The 14,204-nt window shown below is 53.5% G+C and overlaps 6 protein-coding genes across 6 annotated transcripts; 2 read left to right on the forward strand and 4 right to left on the reverse strand.

The window, feature by feature from the left end:
* Positions 1-27: 27 nt before the first annotated feature.
* Positions 28-1,008, forward strand: AB675_3779 (uncharacterized protein; the record flags this gene model as incomplete). The annotated part of the gene is made up of 1 exon (XM_018143859.1): positions 28-1,008. The coding sequence occupies one exon, from the start codon at positions 28-30 to the stop codon at positions 1,006-1,008; it is 981 nt and encodes a 326-aa protein (XP_017995194.1).
* A 221-nt stretch (positions 1,009-1,229) lies between these two features.
* AB675_3780 (Succinyl-CoA--L-malate CoA-transferase beta subunit) lies at positions 1,230-3,244 on the reverse strand (the record flags this gene model as incomplete). The annotated part of the gene is made up of 3 exons (XM_018143861.1): positions 1,230-1,619; positions 1,755-2,653; positions 2,734-3,244. The coding sequence occupies 3 exons, from the start codon at positions 3,242-3,244 to the stop codon at positions 1,230-1,232; spliced, it is 1,800 nt and encodes a 599-aa protein (XP_017995251.1).
* Positions 3,245-3,648: 404 nt separating this feature from the next.
* AB675_3781 (Oxygen-dependent choline dehydrogenase) lies at positions 3,649-6,138 on the reverse strand (the record flags this gene model as incomplete). The annotated part of the gene is made up of 6 exons (XM_018143862.1): positions 3,649-4,579; positions 4,787-5,211; positions 5,384-5,504; positions 5,723-5,776; positions 5,834-6,049; positions 6,101-6,138. The coding sequence occupies 6 exons, from the start codon at positions 6,136-6,138 to the stop codon at positions 3,649-3,651; spliced, it is 1,785 nt and encodes a 594-aa protein (XP_017995240.1).
* Positions 6,139-6,816: 678 nt separating this feature from the next.
* AB675_3782 (uncharacterized protein) lies at positions 6,817-10,585 on the reverse strand (the record flags this gene model as incomplete). The annotated part of the gene is made up of 2 exons (XM_018143863.1): positions 6,817-7,731; positions 7,781-10,585. The coding sequence occupies 2 exons, from the start codon at positions 10,583-10,585 to the stop codon at positions 6,817-6,819; spliced, it is 3,720 nt and encodes a 1,239-aa protein (XP_017995231.1).
* Positions 10,586-12,154: 1,569 nt separating this feature from the next.
* AB675_3783 (uncharacterized protein) lies at positions 12,155-12,502 on the forward strand (the record flags this gene model as incomplete). Its single annotated transcript, XM_018143864.1, has 1 exon — positions 12,155-12,502. One exon carries the CDS (start codon positions 12,155-12,157, stop codon positions 12,500-12,502), a length of 348 nt encoding a protein of 115 aa, XP_017995223.1.
* Positions 12,503-12,620: 118 nt separating this feature from the next.
* Positions 12,621-14,144, reverse strand: AB675_3784 (uncharacterized protein; the record flags this gene model as incomplete). The annotated part of the gene is made up of 1 exon (XM_018143865.1): positions 12,621-14,144. The coding sequence occupies one exon, from the start codon at positions 14,142-14,144 to the stop codon at positions 12,621-12,623; it is 1,524 nt and encodes a 507-aa protein (XP_017995214.1).
* Between the last annotated feature and the right edge of the window lie 60 nt (positions 14,145-14,204).

Genomic DNA, 14,204 nt, shown 5'->3' on the forward strand with positions numbered 1-14,204 from the left:
GTACGACGTCACTGGACCGAGACCTAAATGACTACCCAGACTACGGGTCAGCAACTACCTCACTCCACTGCTTCGGCAACAGTGCCTCAAAGCGTTCTTTCGCTACCTCACGTTGTTCGGACCCAGCACGGGAAGGTCTTGAGGCCTCAACATGATCCTCGAGCATTCATTGAGAACGAGTTGGATGTCAGCATTCTAGACGGACTCGAACGCTGGCTCTGGCTTGCTGGCAGAGTCGACAACATCCGACCTTTACACCACCAGCGATTGCTTCGTCGAGAAATTGTGCTGACCGAGCGTTCAAAGGCGCATCTGCTATGGACAGAGAACAGGATTTTTCTCAAGCCGCTCCCTGCTTGGTTGCTTGACACCAATTTCGTACAGGACAATGTACCAAAAGACGCTCCTTGCCTGAAACAGGCAAAGGGTTTCCTTCGCAGCTATCTCCTCCTCCTGCAGTATGAAAGCGATTTTATGCTGGCCAAAGAACTCCACCTTATACCCGAAGAGCTGGCCTGGAAAAATTGGCTCGACATTGTCGAAAAGCACGCCCACCTGCTCTTGGAAGGTAGGCATGCCAGAAGTCCACGGTACCACTACGGCGAGCTACGATTGTACCGTGTCAATCTTCTCTACAGATTCCTGCCACCATTCCATGCCGACCGATTCTTTCGTGGATATCTTTATGGACATGCCAACTACAAAGGCTTTATACAGCGCAACTTCGCCTGGCTGTTGGTGGCCTTCTTGTACATCACAATAGTTCTGACGGCGATGCAGCTCGGATTAGCTACGCCACAACTTACCAACGACAAGAGCTTCGAGCGCGCCTCTTACGGATTCGCCGTCTTCTCGATCATTCTACCGCTCGCTGCTATTGTTTACATGATTGTCTTATCAGTCATCATGGTCATTTACAATGTGACTACCACGCTGCTGCATGTTCGAAGCATCAATATGGCTCAGCAGACACCATCGAGTGACAGGCCGAGCACAACCTCTGCCTGATGAAAGGTCAGAACTGCATCTGATCAAATCATGGCTGCGTCGGTAGGCGGAAACTTGAACTATCGCACCACGCTTCCTCCGTCATTGGTCACTGCGACCACACACGGCAGGGCCACGACTTCTAGTATGGCGCTTCCCAGTAGACTGGCCATGCAGGTACGGCATATTGAGCCAGGAACCTGCGCTACACACTAAAGCATGTGCCGTCTTCTAACATCACTTCAACCAACAACTTCCATCCCCAAATCTTCCGGCCATCTCGCTTCATCAACCCCATTCCCCCTCGTTCCCACATTCCACTTCAACTCCACCTCCCCATTCGGAAACTGCAAAATCGGCTTCACGATCGTCACCTTCACCTCCTTCCCTTCCTTCCCACCACTCCTTGCGCTCAGACCTTTCGGAGAATACGTCGTGAAATGCGCCGGGTTGAACAACACCTTTCCACAATTCTTCTGTAACGACGCAATCATTCGTGGTAGGGTGTACTGCATGTTGTGATGATGGCGGAAGGAGAGGTTGTCGTGGAGGGCGTGGACTTGTTTGAAAACTTCGGGCGGGTATGTGCCGACGGAGTTGATGAGCCAGGTTGAGTAGTAATTCAGGGCGATCTGTGTGGGCCGAAAGTCAGCCACAATTGCAATGGACCTTTGCTGTGGCAACGAATCCCCCAACGACAGATGATTCATGGTGTGAAGCAAAGAGCCAGAGGGACACGAATCGCAGCAACTGGAAAGAGAACTCACATCCACAGTATAACTCCCACCCCTCTCCCCCCTCCTCATCAACGCCGTCAAGATCCCACACGTGCCCGCAATCCCCGTACAGTAGTCAGAATTTGGGAACACCGGCGTCACTGCCTCATTCCCCGCCAACCCCATCGCCCTTCCATACTCAACACTCACTCCCGTGTTCGCGTCCGAGATCTGCTGCCAGCCACTTCGATGCTTCCACGGCCCGTTCCAACCATAGCAGTTCTCGCGTGCGTATATGATGCCTCTACCGCCCGCCGCCTCTCGGTCCGCACCGATCTTGAGGATGTCCGCCTCGCCGAAGCCATATTTATCGTACACGAATGGGCGGTAGCCGTTCACGACTACGTCTGCATCGAGGATCAACGCGCGTAATTTCTCTCGGCCTTCAGCGGTCTTGAGATCCAAGTGGGCGTTCCACTTCCCATGATTGAGATCCAGATGCAGGGAGCTCATATCCGTGATGTTCGGCGAGGTTATGCGCATCACCGAAGCGCCCAGCTCTGCGAGACCACGCGATACGGCGGGAGACGCAATCACGCGGGTCAGATCGACGACTTTCAAACCCGCCAGTGGGCGCTTTGCCGATGTCTTTAGGGTTACGGAGGTAGACTCAGGCCACCAGGACGGGTTCGCTTTCGCGGATGCATGATCATGAATCTCGAACAAGCCGACGTGCGCGTTAGCTTTGCCGTGCTCGCTGTTGCGGAACTCGTCGATCGTGTGGCAGATTGTGCCGGCTTGGCGATTACTGTCGGCGAGGGATTGGTGCTCGTCGCGAGTGTACTTGAGCGCGGCTTCCTGGATCGGGCCCCAGGCCTCCTCTGGTGTCTTCGCATCGCCGTCTAGTGGGAGGCCGAGGTATGTGAGAGTTGGGTCGGGGTTCATTGAGCCTATTCGTTGTCATCAGAAAAGTACACCAGACCGAGAGCCCCTGACGCCCGTGACTGGAAGCCAAGAATCAAAAACCTACCGTGAACATGAAAGAACCCCCCCTCTTTCGTCCGGTAGATATTCGTCGCCGCAATCCTATGCAGACTCGCCGTAGCCCGATGCAAGTCACAATTCTTGAACAGCCTCCCGTATCGCTCCTTCGCGTCCCCTGTCAGGTTTGATGTAGTGACTAGTCCAGCCTTCCCATCTCCCGGATCCATCTTCCACACTAGACAAGACATGAAGAACAGCTGTGCATGATCAGTACTGATATTCACTTCCACAGGCTCGCTTTGCCCATATTTCTGCTGCAGGAGGGCATTGATGAGTAAAGCCTCATAGGCTTTCAGAGCTGAGACGGACTCGGCGAAGCGCCAGGGAATAGGTATGCTGGGGTTGTCGGTACCGGTGAAGCGAATTTTGGAGGCGAGCTGGGCGGAATTGGGTGGCAGGTAGGGTTTGATCAAGGGATTGTCGAGGATGCCGCGCTCAAAGACTTGGCGCGCTTCAGTCGGGACTGAGTAGACGGGTGAGTCTTGTGTGCTACCCATTGTGTTGATTCAATTTGGCTGCTTGGCGATCTCACTGCAGCGATTCAGTCGAGCTCTTGCCATAAGAAAGTGTTGCATAACCAAAGGGAACGGTGACCGAAGCATACAGGCTTGGCATAACCGAAGTCAACCGAGGTCAGCACAAGGTTTTGGGAATGACAAGAGGGGAAGATGACACGAGTCAGAATCAAGCAGCACCTTGCTGAAGTCCGTCCGACTGATCAGACAGAGCTTGACCCCTGCATGGCGCAGCGCTCATACGCATGCTAACGAGATGCAAGAGTTAGGCATCCTGTGGTGAGATGGAGCGAGATGCGGGCGTGGTCGCGGGCACGGTACAACAACTCCATTTCTCCTGCTGACTCGCAACACGGGCACCAATAAGTGCTCAGGCAATGTTCCTGCTACTTACGTCGGGCAGCCCTGATCAGATCTGCTGCCTTCTCACCAATACCATACGCAATCATTTGCGTATGCGCCTGCACGTTGGTTGGAATGACACTGACGTCGGCAACTCTCAGACCCCTAACACCACGAACGCGTAGCTCAGGATCCAGCACAGCATCTGGGTTGTCGTCCTTCCCCATACTGCAAGTCGAGCACGGGTGGTAGCTTGTCACAGCACGTTCTCTCACAAATTTGATCCACGGCTCCCTTTCGGTCCAGGTATGATGATCTCGATCTCTTGGCCACGAGCCCTTAATCATGTCTTTTGTTCCGGTCCCCTGCATGACAATCTCGTTGTTGAACCGACAGCCTTCTGCAAGCACCAGGGCGTCGAGATCATTGGCGAGGTAGTTGTTGTCGATCAACGGCTTGTCGTTAGGGTCAGTCGATCGGATGGAGACGGAGCCTCGCGACTGCAGACCGAAGACCATGGCTATCATTGACATCACAAAGCTACCATCGACTGGCGGCGCCATTTGTTCGACGCCGCCTGCCATGAAGCAATTGACGCCAAGTAGCTCAACGCTGGGCTGACGGGCAGGATCTAAGCCCATTGGGTCACGGCCTGGTTTGCGATCTGCATTTCTCCAGAGCTCAGAGTCCTCCAGACGGGAGTCCAGCCTGGCGTACGCCAAAGGGTTGTAAAAGAAGTTTGCCAGGAATCCAGTTCGGTCCTTGGCATATTGACCCATAGAAGCGGCCATGCCTCCCTCGTGCCAGATCTGGTGGTCGGTAGTTAGACCAGGCTCCGAGACTTCGTAGTTCTGGTAGACCAGTAAGTGATCTTGTAGGTTCTTTCCTACGCCTGGACTGTCGAGCACGACGGGGATGCCGTGCTTCTCGAGTTCCGCTTTCGGTCCAATACCGGAACGCAGCAGTATAGGGGGTCTGCCGGCATTGGTCAGCTTCAATTGAGGGACGTGCAAGTCATGTCAGGGGGGCAGTCGAGGTCGGTGCCAGTTCACTGTCAAGCAGCCGCCAGGAGAACTTCAGAGATTGCTCAGAGATGGCTGAGAGGAACATGAAGCACCTCGGAGCGGACTATGAAGGTGATGCGAGACAGTATTCAGGCTCAAGAAAGGCCGATGGACTTACGAGCAATATGATCCCGCACTCAATATGATCTCGTGGCGGGCTTTGTACTCGACGGTCGTCTTATCAGCCAAGATCACACTGACGCTCACAGCACGCGGCTCTTTGGGATTCTCCTTCGAGAAATTGACCTTGTCGACCACAGCTTTCGTTTTGATAGTGACGTTCGTGCGAAGGTTCTTTTCTGTAAGCCACGCAGCTGATGTCGATCTGACCCCGTTGCTAACGGTACAGATAACCGGGCCAGTACAATGCGGATTTTCTCCAGTCGTGAATGGATCTTCCGTCCAGGGAAGGCCCTGTGAGATGAATGACTTGAGGACGCGTTTGTCGATTTCGAGGTCTGGATGACGCGCCGTCAGTAGCGGGCCTGTATGACCGTGACTATCAACCGCAATGTCCTTCGTGTCGCCAACGAATGTTTCCGCCTGGTTTAGTCAGCAGTGCTAGACGGGACAGGAGAAGAAACAGGAGAAGGAACAGGAGAAGGGAAGGAACAGGAGAAGGGAAGGAACAGGGGAAGGAACAGGAGAAGGAACAGGAGAGTGAACAGGAGAAGGAAAAGGAGAGGGAACGAGATACAGGACGGGAGAAGGATACCTTGCTCATATATCGGTAAACCTCGTCGCCACTCCAACCAGGCAGATCCCAGTCGTCATAGTCGAGCTTTGGTCCACGCACGGCGTAGCTCCCGTTCATGGCGCTGCTGCCGCCGAGTACTCTGCAGAGACAACGTCAGCCGGCGACTCCACATATACACGCGGCGGCCGCTCGCGGCGGCGAGCTGAGACTCCGGGTACTGCACGTTCTACCCAAGTGGCCCTCCATCCATTCGCGAGCCACAAATGCTGCTCATGATGGATTCTTTCGGTCAGGGAGGACACTGGGGCTCTGGCACTGACTCGCTGATCGAGTTGGTGAGCATGAGATGAGCCTCACTTGAGCGTCATTGCGAAGACTGACATGTCGAGGGCTTTCTGGCCGGGGAGGGCGCTGCAGGGAAAACGCCCAGTACTTTTCGTCACAACCTGACCTCCACGGACGACTTACTTTCCCCTTCCCAGCACGACCTTCCGTCCATTCAGGCCCGGACTGCCTTCGTCCTGGAAACACCAGTCGTGTTCGCCACCGAACATGGTCATAATGCCTCCAACCATCTTCGTCGCGGGGACATTGTCGCTGTGGTCGCCAGCTTCGATGACCAGGACGTTCACGTCTGGATCTTCGGCTAGGCGACCAGCTATCACGCAACCACTCGTACCACCACTAGAATCGCCACATCAGTGTCAAGTCGCCGAGTGACGCATGTTGACGTACCCGCAAATGATGTAGTCGAAAGTTGTTTCGTCAGCCATCGTGAGGAGACCTCTGGAGGATTAAGTCCAGCAACGGGTCCTGACTGGTCTTGTCCCTTCGCTTTATATACGAATCCTAGGCAGGTAGCGCACAAGGCCACCAGCCTTGGTGCCCAGAGCGAATGACGCCTGACAACGTCCTTGGCACCTATGAATGATTGCGAGGCAGGTCAGATCAAGCGATTCGGGGGTTTGTACTCTCCGTAGTCATTCGCGACTGAATAGCTTACCGAGATAGTCTAACTGGACGAGTTAGATCTGGCCGCTCGTAATGCCTGATACTGTCATCCGCGCCCAAAAGACTTCGCTCGCAAGCTTTTCCATTAATGTACCCGAGGATCATCGGACACACACTACATGCTGTTACCCGGACCACAGTCCGATGGCCAACTCGATAGTCCGAACGATCTTGCGCGTCAGGTGAGCTCTATCAGAAGCCTTCGCCGCGGTGTCCCAAAACACCTTCCGAAAACAGCATTTAGTCTTCTTCGCAGGAACCGCCTGTAATTCACAATCGCGATACAGATAATAAGAACACACACGGTGAACGGCAAAGCCACGGCCCAGAAAAGCCATTGCGAGTCGCCAGTGTTCCGCACATCGCTGGTATTCATGCCTAAAACTCCCGCGATGAAGCTTAGAGGCAGGAATATCACTGTCACAACAGCTAGACAGGAATCAGTACCATATTGCAGCAAAGAGCTCCTGGACAGGTTGACGATGAACGCGTCGGGTCCTCAGGAAGGTGGAGAGTCTGTTTGAGTACTCACTGAAGACGGTAATGGCTTTGTTGTTGTCCTCGCCCCTAACGTTGATGAAGTGCTGATTCCAGTCTGCTGTTTGATTGGCATGCTCTAGCAGCTTTTCGAAATGCTTCTCGGTCTCGATAAGATGCTGACGCGCACGATCCCTAACTCGAATGTCCAGAGCTTGCAGTGATGACTCGCGCTTCTTAAATAGGCCTTCAAAAACAATTCTCTGGTGAATCAGGATGCTGCGGATGGCGTTAATTTCCTCGATGAGGTATTTGACATCCTTATAGATGCGAGCACTTGCATGTCTCTTAGCTCTGACGATACACTCTGCTGTGTAAAGACTATACACGTGGCGAAGATCGAATCGTGGACTGATCGCGGCGTCGCCTTGCAGCTCGGATGCGGGCTCTGGCTCACCGTCGGCAATGTCTAAGGCGTTTTCGACGAGCAGTGCCACAAGGGTGTCGGCTGTTTTGAGGGACTCGGTCCAGGCGAAGTGATCGTGCTCTGCTTCAGCATGTGCGCGCAGTCGAAGGAATGTCAGATCAGCTTCTACAAGGTGCTTGTAAGTCTGACTTTTCACCTCTTCAATGCTTGGCGCTTCAATGGTGAAGGTCGTTACGGCCCTCCACACGCAGAGGAGATGAATGATGATGTTTGCAAAAGCGTAGACAATAGGTGGGCACAGCTTGTATCCAACCGCAGTCTCATCGTCCCCCGAGTCCGGACGAGCGCTCTTCAGAAGGTCCGAAACGTGGACCTCAAGCTTTGGCATATACTCGGCTGCAGCATGAATGAATTTCACCTCATGTCGGTGGGTGATCGTGGTTGGACGCGACTGATACTGTCAACTCGGAGCACGCTAAAACTCTCATCGTTGAACGTACCTCTTTGGTGGAAAGATTGCAGATCTCAAACAAAATACCGTATAGCTTCGAAACCACGACCGATTCTTGCGGACTCGGACCTATGAAGCAGCTCAATATACCGTACGTACTGAGAAATAGCTCGACTTTCTTCTCGTGCAAGCTGGAATCTGCCTCAGAAGCTGGTGACGGATTTTGCCTCAGGGTCTCCAGATTGTCCCGCTCGACATTCAATCTTCGGCAAACCTCGTCGAAAGAGCTGCTCGGTACCTGAAGGTAATCAAGTTTGTTCATGTCCAGATGCTGAGCTTTGTAGGTAGCCTCCTGGTTCAACAAAGCGTCGACCCGTTCAAGTACAGATTCCACATCATCATGAGGACCGTGTCTGCTTAGCGAGGCCTGGTCCGCGGACCTTGTTGGTTTCAAGCGCTCGGTCCGACCTTGATCGGATCCTAGTTGATCGTCCTGTTGCCATTTGAAGAACGGATGCAGCTGTAGATGTCCAGATATTCGTCTCTTAGCTTGCTCAGACATGTCTTGATCGAGGTCTGCGTCATCTATACTTTTGTCATGCGCAACGAGCGGAGGCCTTGCGGTGTGCTCAATACGTGGAACAGTGCCTGATGAAGTGAGCTGACGCCAGAGGATAGGCCGTGGACCCCCATCTGACGATCTTGGTGGAACTCTCAACGCAGCGTCGCCATCTGTTCGAAGTGGCCTGCGAAGCGGACTAGGATCAAATAATGTTATACTGGAACCCGAGCTCGAGTACGTGGAGTGACGACGAACCATAGTTGGAAATCGCTCCGTTGACTCCAGCGATGGTCGAAATGCCGTTGATAGCGGAGGGAGTGGCTCGCCAAAGATAGCAGTTGAAGCTCGTTTAGGGCTGGGTATGGCTGCAGGCAACAGGTTGGATTCGAGATCAAGAGCGCTCTCGGCCTGAGCTGGTTCAGCAACGACTGTAGACACGTACTGCCGACCAGACCCCTCTGCAATGGGATCTCTCGTGTCGGGCTGGCTGAAAGATACCATTGGGCTGTGAACTTGGCCTGGACTATCGTCTTCTGACTGGATGATGATCCGAGGAGGTTCCTGAGCTTGTCTCGACAAACCTACCGGACTGCTCGACCGTGGCCCGATTGATGATACAGAGTCGCTGGGCGAGGAAGGCCGAGAGTGGTGAAGGAATTGGGTGAGCCCGTGACGCTGACCTGACGAGCGGCGATGCCGATGTTGCCTTCCCGTCAATCTCTCCTCGAGACTGACTGCGTGATCCAACGAAGTAACCACTTCAGGCATGGTTAGATGGAATCTCGCAGCATATAGCATAAATCTGCTAGCCATACGTATACGTTGCAGCCTTCTAATTCTTCTGCCCAGACTGTCGATGCGCTCTTGAAGCTTATCCGTTGGTTTTCGAGCTCTGAGGGCATCCAGTCGCTTTTTCTTCATTACTTCGAGGCACAGCTTCAAGGCGGTCCAGACGAACGTTCTGACACGAAAGTTGTGATGCTGCCTCTGGGCGAAGTCGAGGTTCAAAGAATCTCCTGCGACCTGTCTTGTCAGCCTCAGATGGACAAACTCGGCACTTGTAAACATAGAGTCCACGATATCGATCCAGCGACTTTTATCGACTGGCTGAAATCTCAAGTCGACAAGCTTGTACTCGGAGTCGTCTCGGCTAAGCTTCTCGGCCATGATGAGTCTGCGTACTTCATCTTGCGGCATCTCGATGCTTGAAACATAGTCAATCAATGTATGGAACTTGCGACATTCCAAGTCAAAGAGTCGACCTCTGCGATCTGTATATTTGACGAAGGTTCTGGTATCTTTGCCCTTGTTCAGCAAGTCCCCAGGCGACAAAGTTGGTGACCTCAGTAGTATATTATCCCCGCAAAGTTCTTGCACACTGAGCACGGAACACGTAATGCAGGTGTACATGTTAACCACGAGTGCCCAAAACTCTGGTACATGAATATATGCCTTCTTCCCACCTGAAGCACGCGGCAACCTCGTGATTACCTGGCTGCGATCCCTTTCATCATCAATTGCGAGGTGGTTTGTGTGTTGTAGCAGAGTCCTTAGGGGATGCTCGTCGGAACCCCTCACGACCTTCGAACTCGGGTAAGTGTTCGCTGTCGTGATGTCGTCTGAGCCTTCCAGAAGTGCGAATAAGGGTATGCTGATGAATGTCGCTCTCACTGGCACATGCTCCTCGATTACCGTGTGCTTGGTCTCGGACTTATGCACCGTTTCCTCGAAATAGCGTCCACGGACAGATATCTTTCGCTGCCTCCTGACTTCTTCTAGGCATTTGGTAGCGACTGCAAGCTCCTCGGGCTCCAGTCCCTCTGTTTCCTCAACATGCTTTTGGAATTCGGCGAAAGAGACCGCAGTCGTTTCGCGCTCGTGATGAACCCACCGGAAGGATCGGCGACTCTGCGCTTTCTCGTTCTCGGATTTGATGTTCAAGGTGACAGTTTCACGATCTTTGCCATCAGCGCGCGCGTTCCAGCTGCTTTGGGTGATATCAATACGGCGGTTTTTTCCAAAACCTGACGTCTTATTCTCGCCCTGGTTGGCGGAATTGCGAACAGCTCGGCTGAAGAATCGTGGTTTGGGTTTTGAGGGCTTAGTCGTCTGCGGAGTGGGCTGTTTCCGGCGGTCTGATGGGCCAGGTTTCGACTTCTCGTCGTGGACTGCTATGTTGACTTGCTTGGTCTCAGTTGACGATGACGACGGTTCGTTCCTTTGGCTGGTGGCCGGCCTGGGCGGAGCCTGGACCATCAACGAGCTGGCGATGCCTGGACCTGCTCCAGCCATGGCGTGGAGCAATGAATTTTGGCCGAGTCAGGTTCAATGCGTTGACATACGCATTCAGATTTTGGCGGACCACCTACTTGATTGGCGGAATAGAGCGCTCCTCGGTGCTTGACTTTTCCTTCCCCTGTGACAACACAAGTGATATGACGGCCAATTCGTGCTACGAGTGTCCGTCAAATGTCACAAAAGCACGCCATGTTCTCATGTGGATGCCATTTCACGCTCACACAGCTCCCTGCGACGTGTCGAAGCGGTCGACAAGATCAGGCTGGACTTCGAGCATCGCATGATATAAAACAACTGCTCGCCATTCTGACATAATGCCACATGGTAGCGAGCGAGCACACGGCGACACTATCCTCAGCCGCATGGTAGCTCGATGCGCCACCATGCATTGTTTCGAATTAGCAGCTTGTAGACCGAGCAGAAGAACGATGAGCTCAAGCTGTCACTGGTGGATCAGAAGTCCTGGGTCAAGTAGGTGCATAATAGCGGAGGTGGCGGCAAGGGTTCGGGCCTTTAGTGGTTTGCCCTATTGCTTGATTCGCCCCACGGGTTGTGATCGCGGGTTCGTGGTGCTCGTGTTTTTACGCGCGTTTCGGGGGCGGAGTGGCCTTCAAGGTGACTCGGGGCCAGCCTGATGGATTTTGCTTGAGAAAAGGTGTTTCTGATCGCGGATGGTGGTCTGTGGAGGATGTGCGAACATGAAGCAGTCGAGTCATCATGTCAACAAGTCACGATAAGGCGATGTCAAGACAAGTACGAAGGCGGACCGCCGAAAGCTTCGCTTTGGCTGCCTTGCGTGAAGTACCGGAACTTTGGACAACTGGACTTTGGCAAGTCGACAGCTGCACGAGGATCGATGCAGGGACGGGGATGAGAGCCAGCATATGATAGAAGGAACTTAGAAGAGATGCTTAACGCGTCATCGGTTGATGAGATCAAAGGACGCTTCGCGACTTCCGTGGCAGCATCAAGTCATCCGGCGTGAGATAAGCTCAGCGTTCTCATCTGTCCTTCTTCACCATCTTAGCAGGAGGTCCTTCTCATGAGGCAGTGAGTGCCTTCCACGACCAAAGGCTCTCGTCACGGTCGTCTGGCTTTCACTCTGCGGATGCCACGGTGATGGGAGCAGCGACTGCCTTGTGCCTTCCCATTAGTAGGCAATTGCTGCCACCCGGCTTGAGTTGAGCCAAGATGGGGCTTGTAAATATATTCAGGTTGGCTAGCACGCAAGTCATGCCTATAGGATCCTGCCTGCAACACGATGTGCCTCTTATCATCCGGTCTGAAGTCTCGTCTGAGTCTTCATGCATTTGACATGCTGTCGGCCTTCACAACCATGCAGTTATGGCTGAAGTGGCTGGCGTGCATTGCCCTGCGAGGGGTTCCAGAACTTCGTATTTGAACTTTATACTGATGTGCATCTATGTTCTAGGCCAAGCCTGAAGTAGCTCATCTACATTATAAATACAGCTTGGTCTTCCGCACGCTTGTAGAAGACCCTCGAGTCTATCGATCCCAATCTCATCTCTTCAACATATACCGGACTCTTACCGCTCAAGAGATATGTCGGATGCAGCAATCAGAGACCTAGCCGGCAAGGCGCTCCTCCCAATCGACCCAAAGGCCGCCGAGGCAAAGCAATCTGTCGACAAGCAACTCGCCCGAGTCGTTAAGGACCTTGAAGCCATAACGAAGGAGCTCAAAAGGTCGTCGATCGCGTTCAAGACGTCAGACATCTTATCGCAGGTTCGCTCGATAGTTTCGGACGGCGGTCAGGAGACAATGCTTCCGGGTGCGACATGGAAGAACGATCCGGCCAACAAACCTGCAGGCGGCCAGGGGAAGCCAACAACGAGCGACCCGAAGGGCAGCAAACCTATCGAAAGGCCTATCTTTGATCCAGACGCATGAGAGGCTGCTCGATCGTGGTTCGTGGGGTTCGGAGCTGGCGCGAGTCACGGCAGAGTCTTCAAGCCTGTCACACGTTGGTAGTTGGGTCTTCTAAACCAAGGAACCAGTATGGACAGGATCATTGTTTGATGGCCAATTTTGAGGTGGGCTTTGTCGGTTTTGAGGTTGACTTCGTTGAATGCGAAGCTGGCTTCGCTGGTATCGTGTTCGGGAGGCTCTTCGTTGGATTCGGGGAAGCTGTCGCAACGCCTTCCTTCTCGTAGATCTTCTTAAGCCGAGCAGCCTCCATGACATCTGGACTACCTGCCCATCTCGCTGAGTCTCTGTACGCCCTGGCCCAGTGTAGTGCCGGTGGTAGCTTCGTGAAATCGTCGTCTAACATTATCTGTGCTTCCTTTTCAAGTACAGGCACGAGCAAGGCCTTGAGTTTGTCGTCAACGAAGTGGTAATTCTTCTTCACACCGACTTCCTTCTCCATGATGACCATCAGAGTCAATGATCCATAGTTTCGGGCGTACTCGTAGATGTCTTGCGGAGACATGCTCTTGAACCCACCTTGTCGCTCGACGAGTATCGTCTCGCAGAAGACGTTTTCCCAAAACCTGTTCAGGCGCGGTCTCAGCACAAGGTGCCAGTACAACCCTCGCATGATCGGAAAGGGCAGACGATAAAAGTTGGTCTGACCGGAGAGGTGAGCGAATAGAAGATCTCTGCGGTATGGGTGCTCCAGAAGACCTGTCTTCGGAGCAAAGTCGAACACATTTCGGGGCTTCTCTGGGCGAGACCTAGCAGTCAATTGGCCCATCTCCCTCTTCCAGGTCCTGAAGCGGCCAAGAATATCGTCCATTTCCTCACGCTGCTGAAACGGGAGATAGCACACTTTTGGAACGACCTTTCGACCCAGTACGAGCAGCGCTATGGGCGTGAACTCTCCACAGATCAGCAGAAGCAGGCTGAAAGGTATCATCTTTCGAAGATCTGCCTTGGTGCGGTGGTATAGCTGGAACTCGCGATGGTAAATGTGTGGGATGGGAATATTGTTTCCCTGCTTATTTTTGTACATGGTGCCACCGTACCTGGCGACACCCTCGATAGTGAACGGGAACATCCATGCTTGAAGCTCTTTTAGCTCCTTGCGATTCGACCATAGCTGCTTCAGTCCCGCCTTGTAGAATGCATAGTAGGTCTTCCCGACTCGCACGAGGTAGGTAAATCTGCCCTCAGAGGCACCGCGCTTGGCGGAGAAGAATGGAGGGGGCCGCGTGGAGACTAATGTCGTGCTCTCCTTCGGGACTGACTTGTCGGGCTTGGGCAGCGGATCAATGTTGATGGGGCTATAGATGGGCTTGTCGGAGTAGAGCTCAGCGCGCAGGACGCCATCCTTACGAGAGGGCTCGGAGTGCTGGGTGACCCGAATTTCACCCTCTTTATCGTTCAAAGTCGACACGATTTGCTTCCGCCATTTAGCGTGCTCGATATCGCGACGCTGGCCTGATGTCGATAGTGTCACCGCTTGAATCGTCCTGCGGCGATTGTCTTGGCGGCGGAGGCTCGCCCTGACCTGGTGGGAAGCACAGTTGCCACACAGATCGCCATTTTGGAACGGACGCAGCAGACGTCGCCGGAGGACAGCCGCTGACATTCCAGAATGGCTACAGGGCAGGACGATGAAGGAGGTGATGAGCGTCGAGATGCTCGTCAT

Source organism: Cyphellophora attinorum, assembly GCF_001299255.1.
Source record: "Cyphellophora attinorum strain CBS 131958 chromosome Unknown Contig42, whole genome shotgun sequence".
NCBI lineage: Eukaryota > Fungi > Ascomycota > Eurotiomycetes > Chaetothyriales > Cyphellophoraceae > Cyphellophora > Cyphellophora attinorum.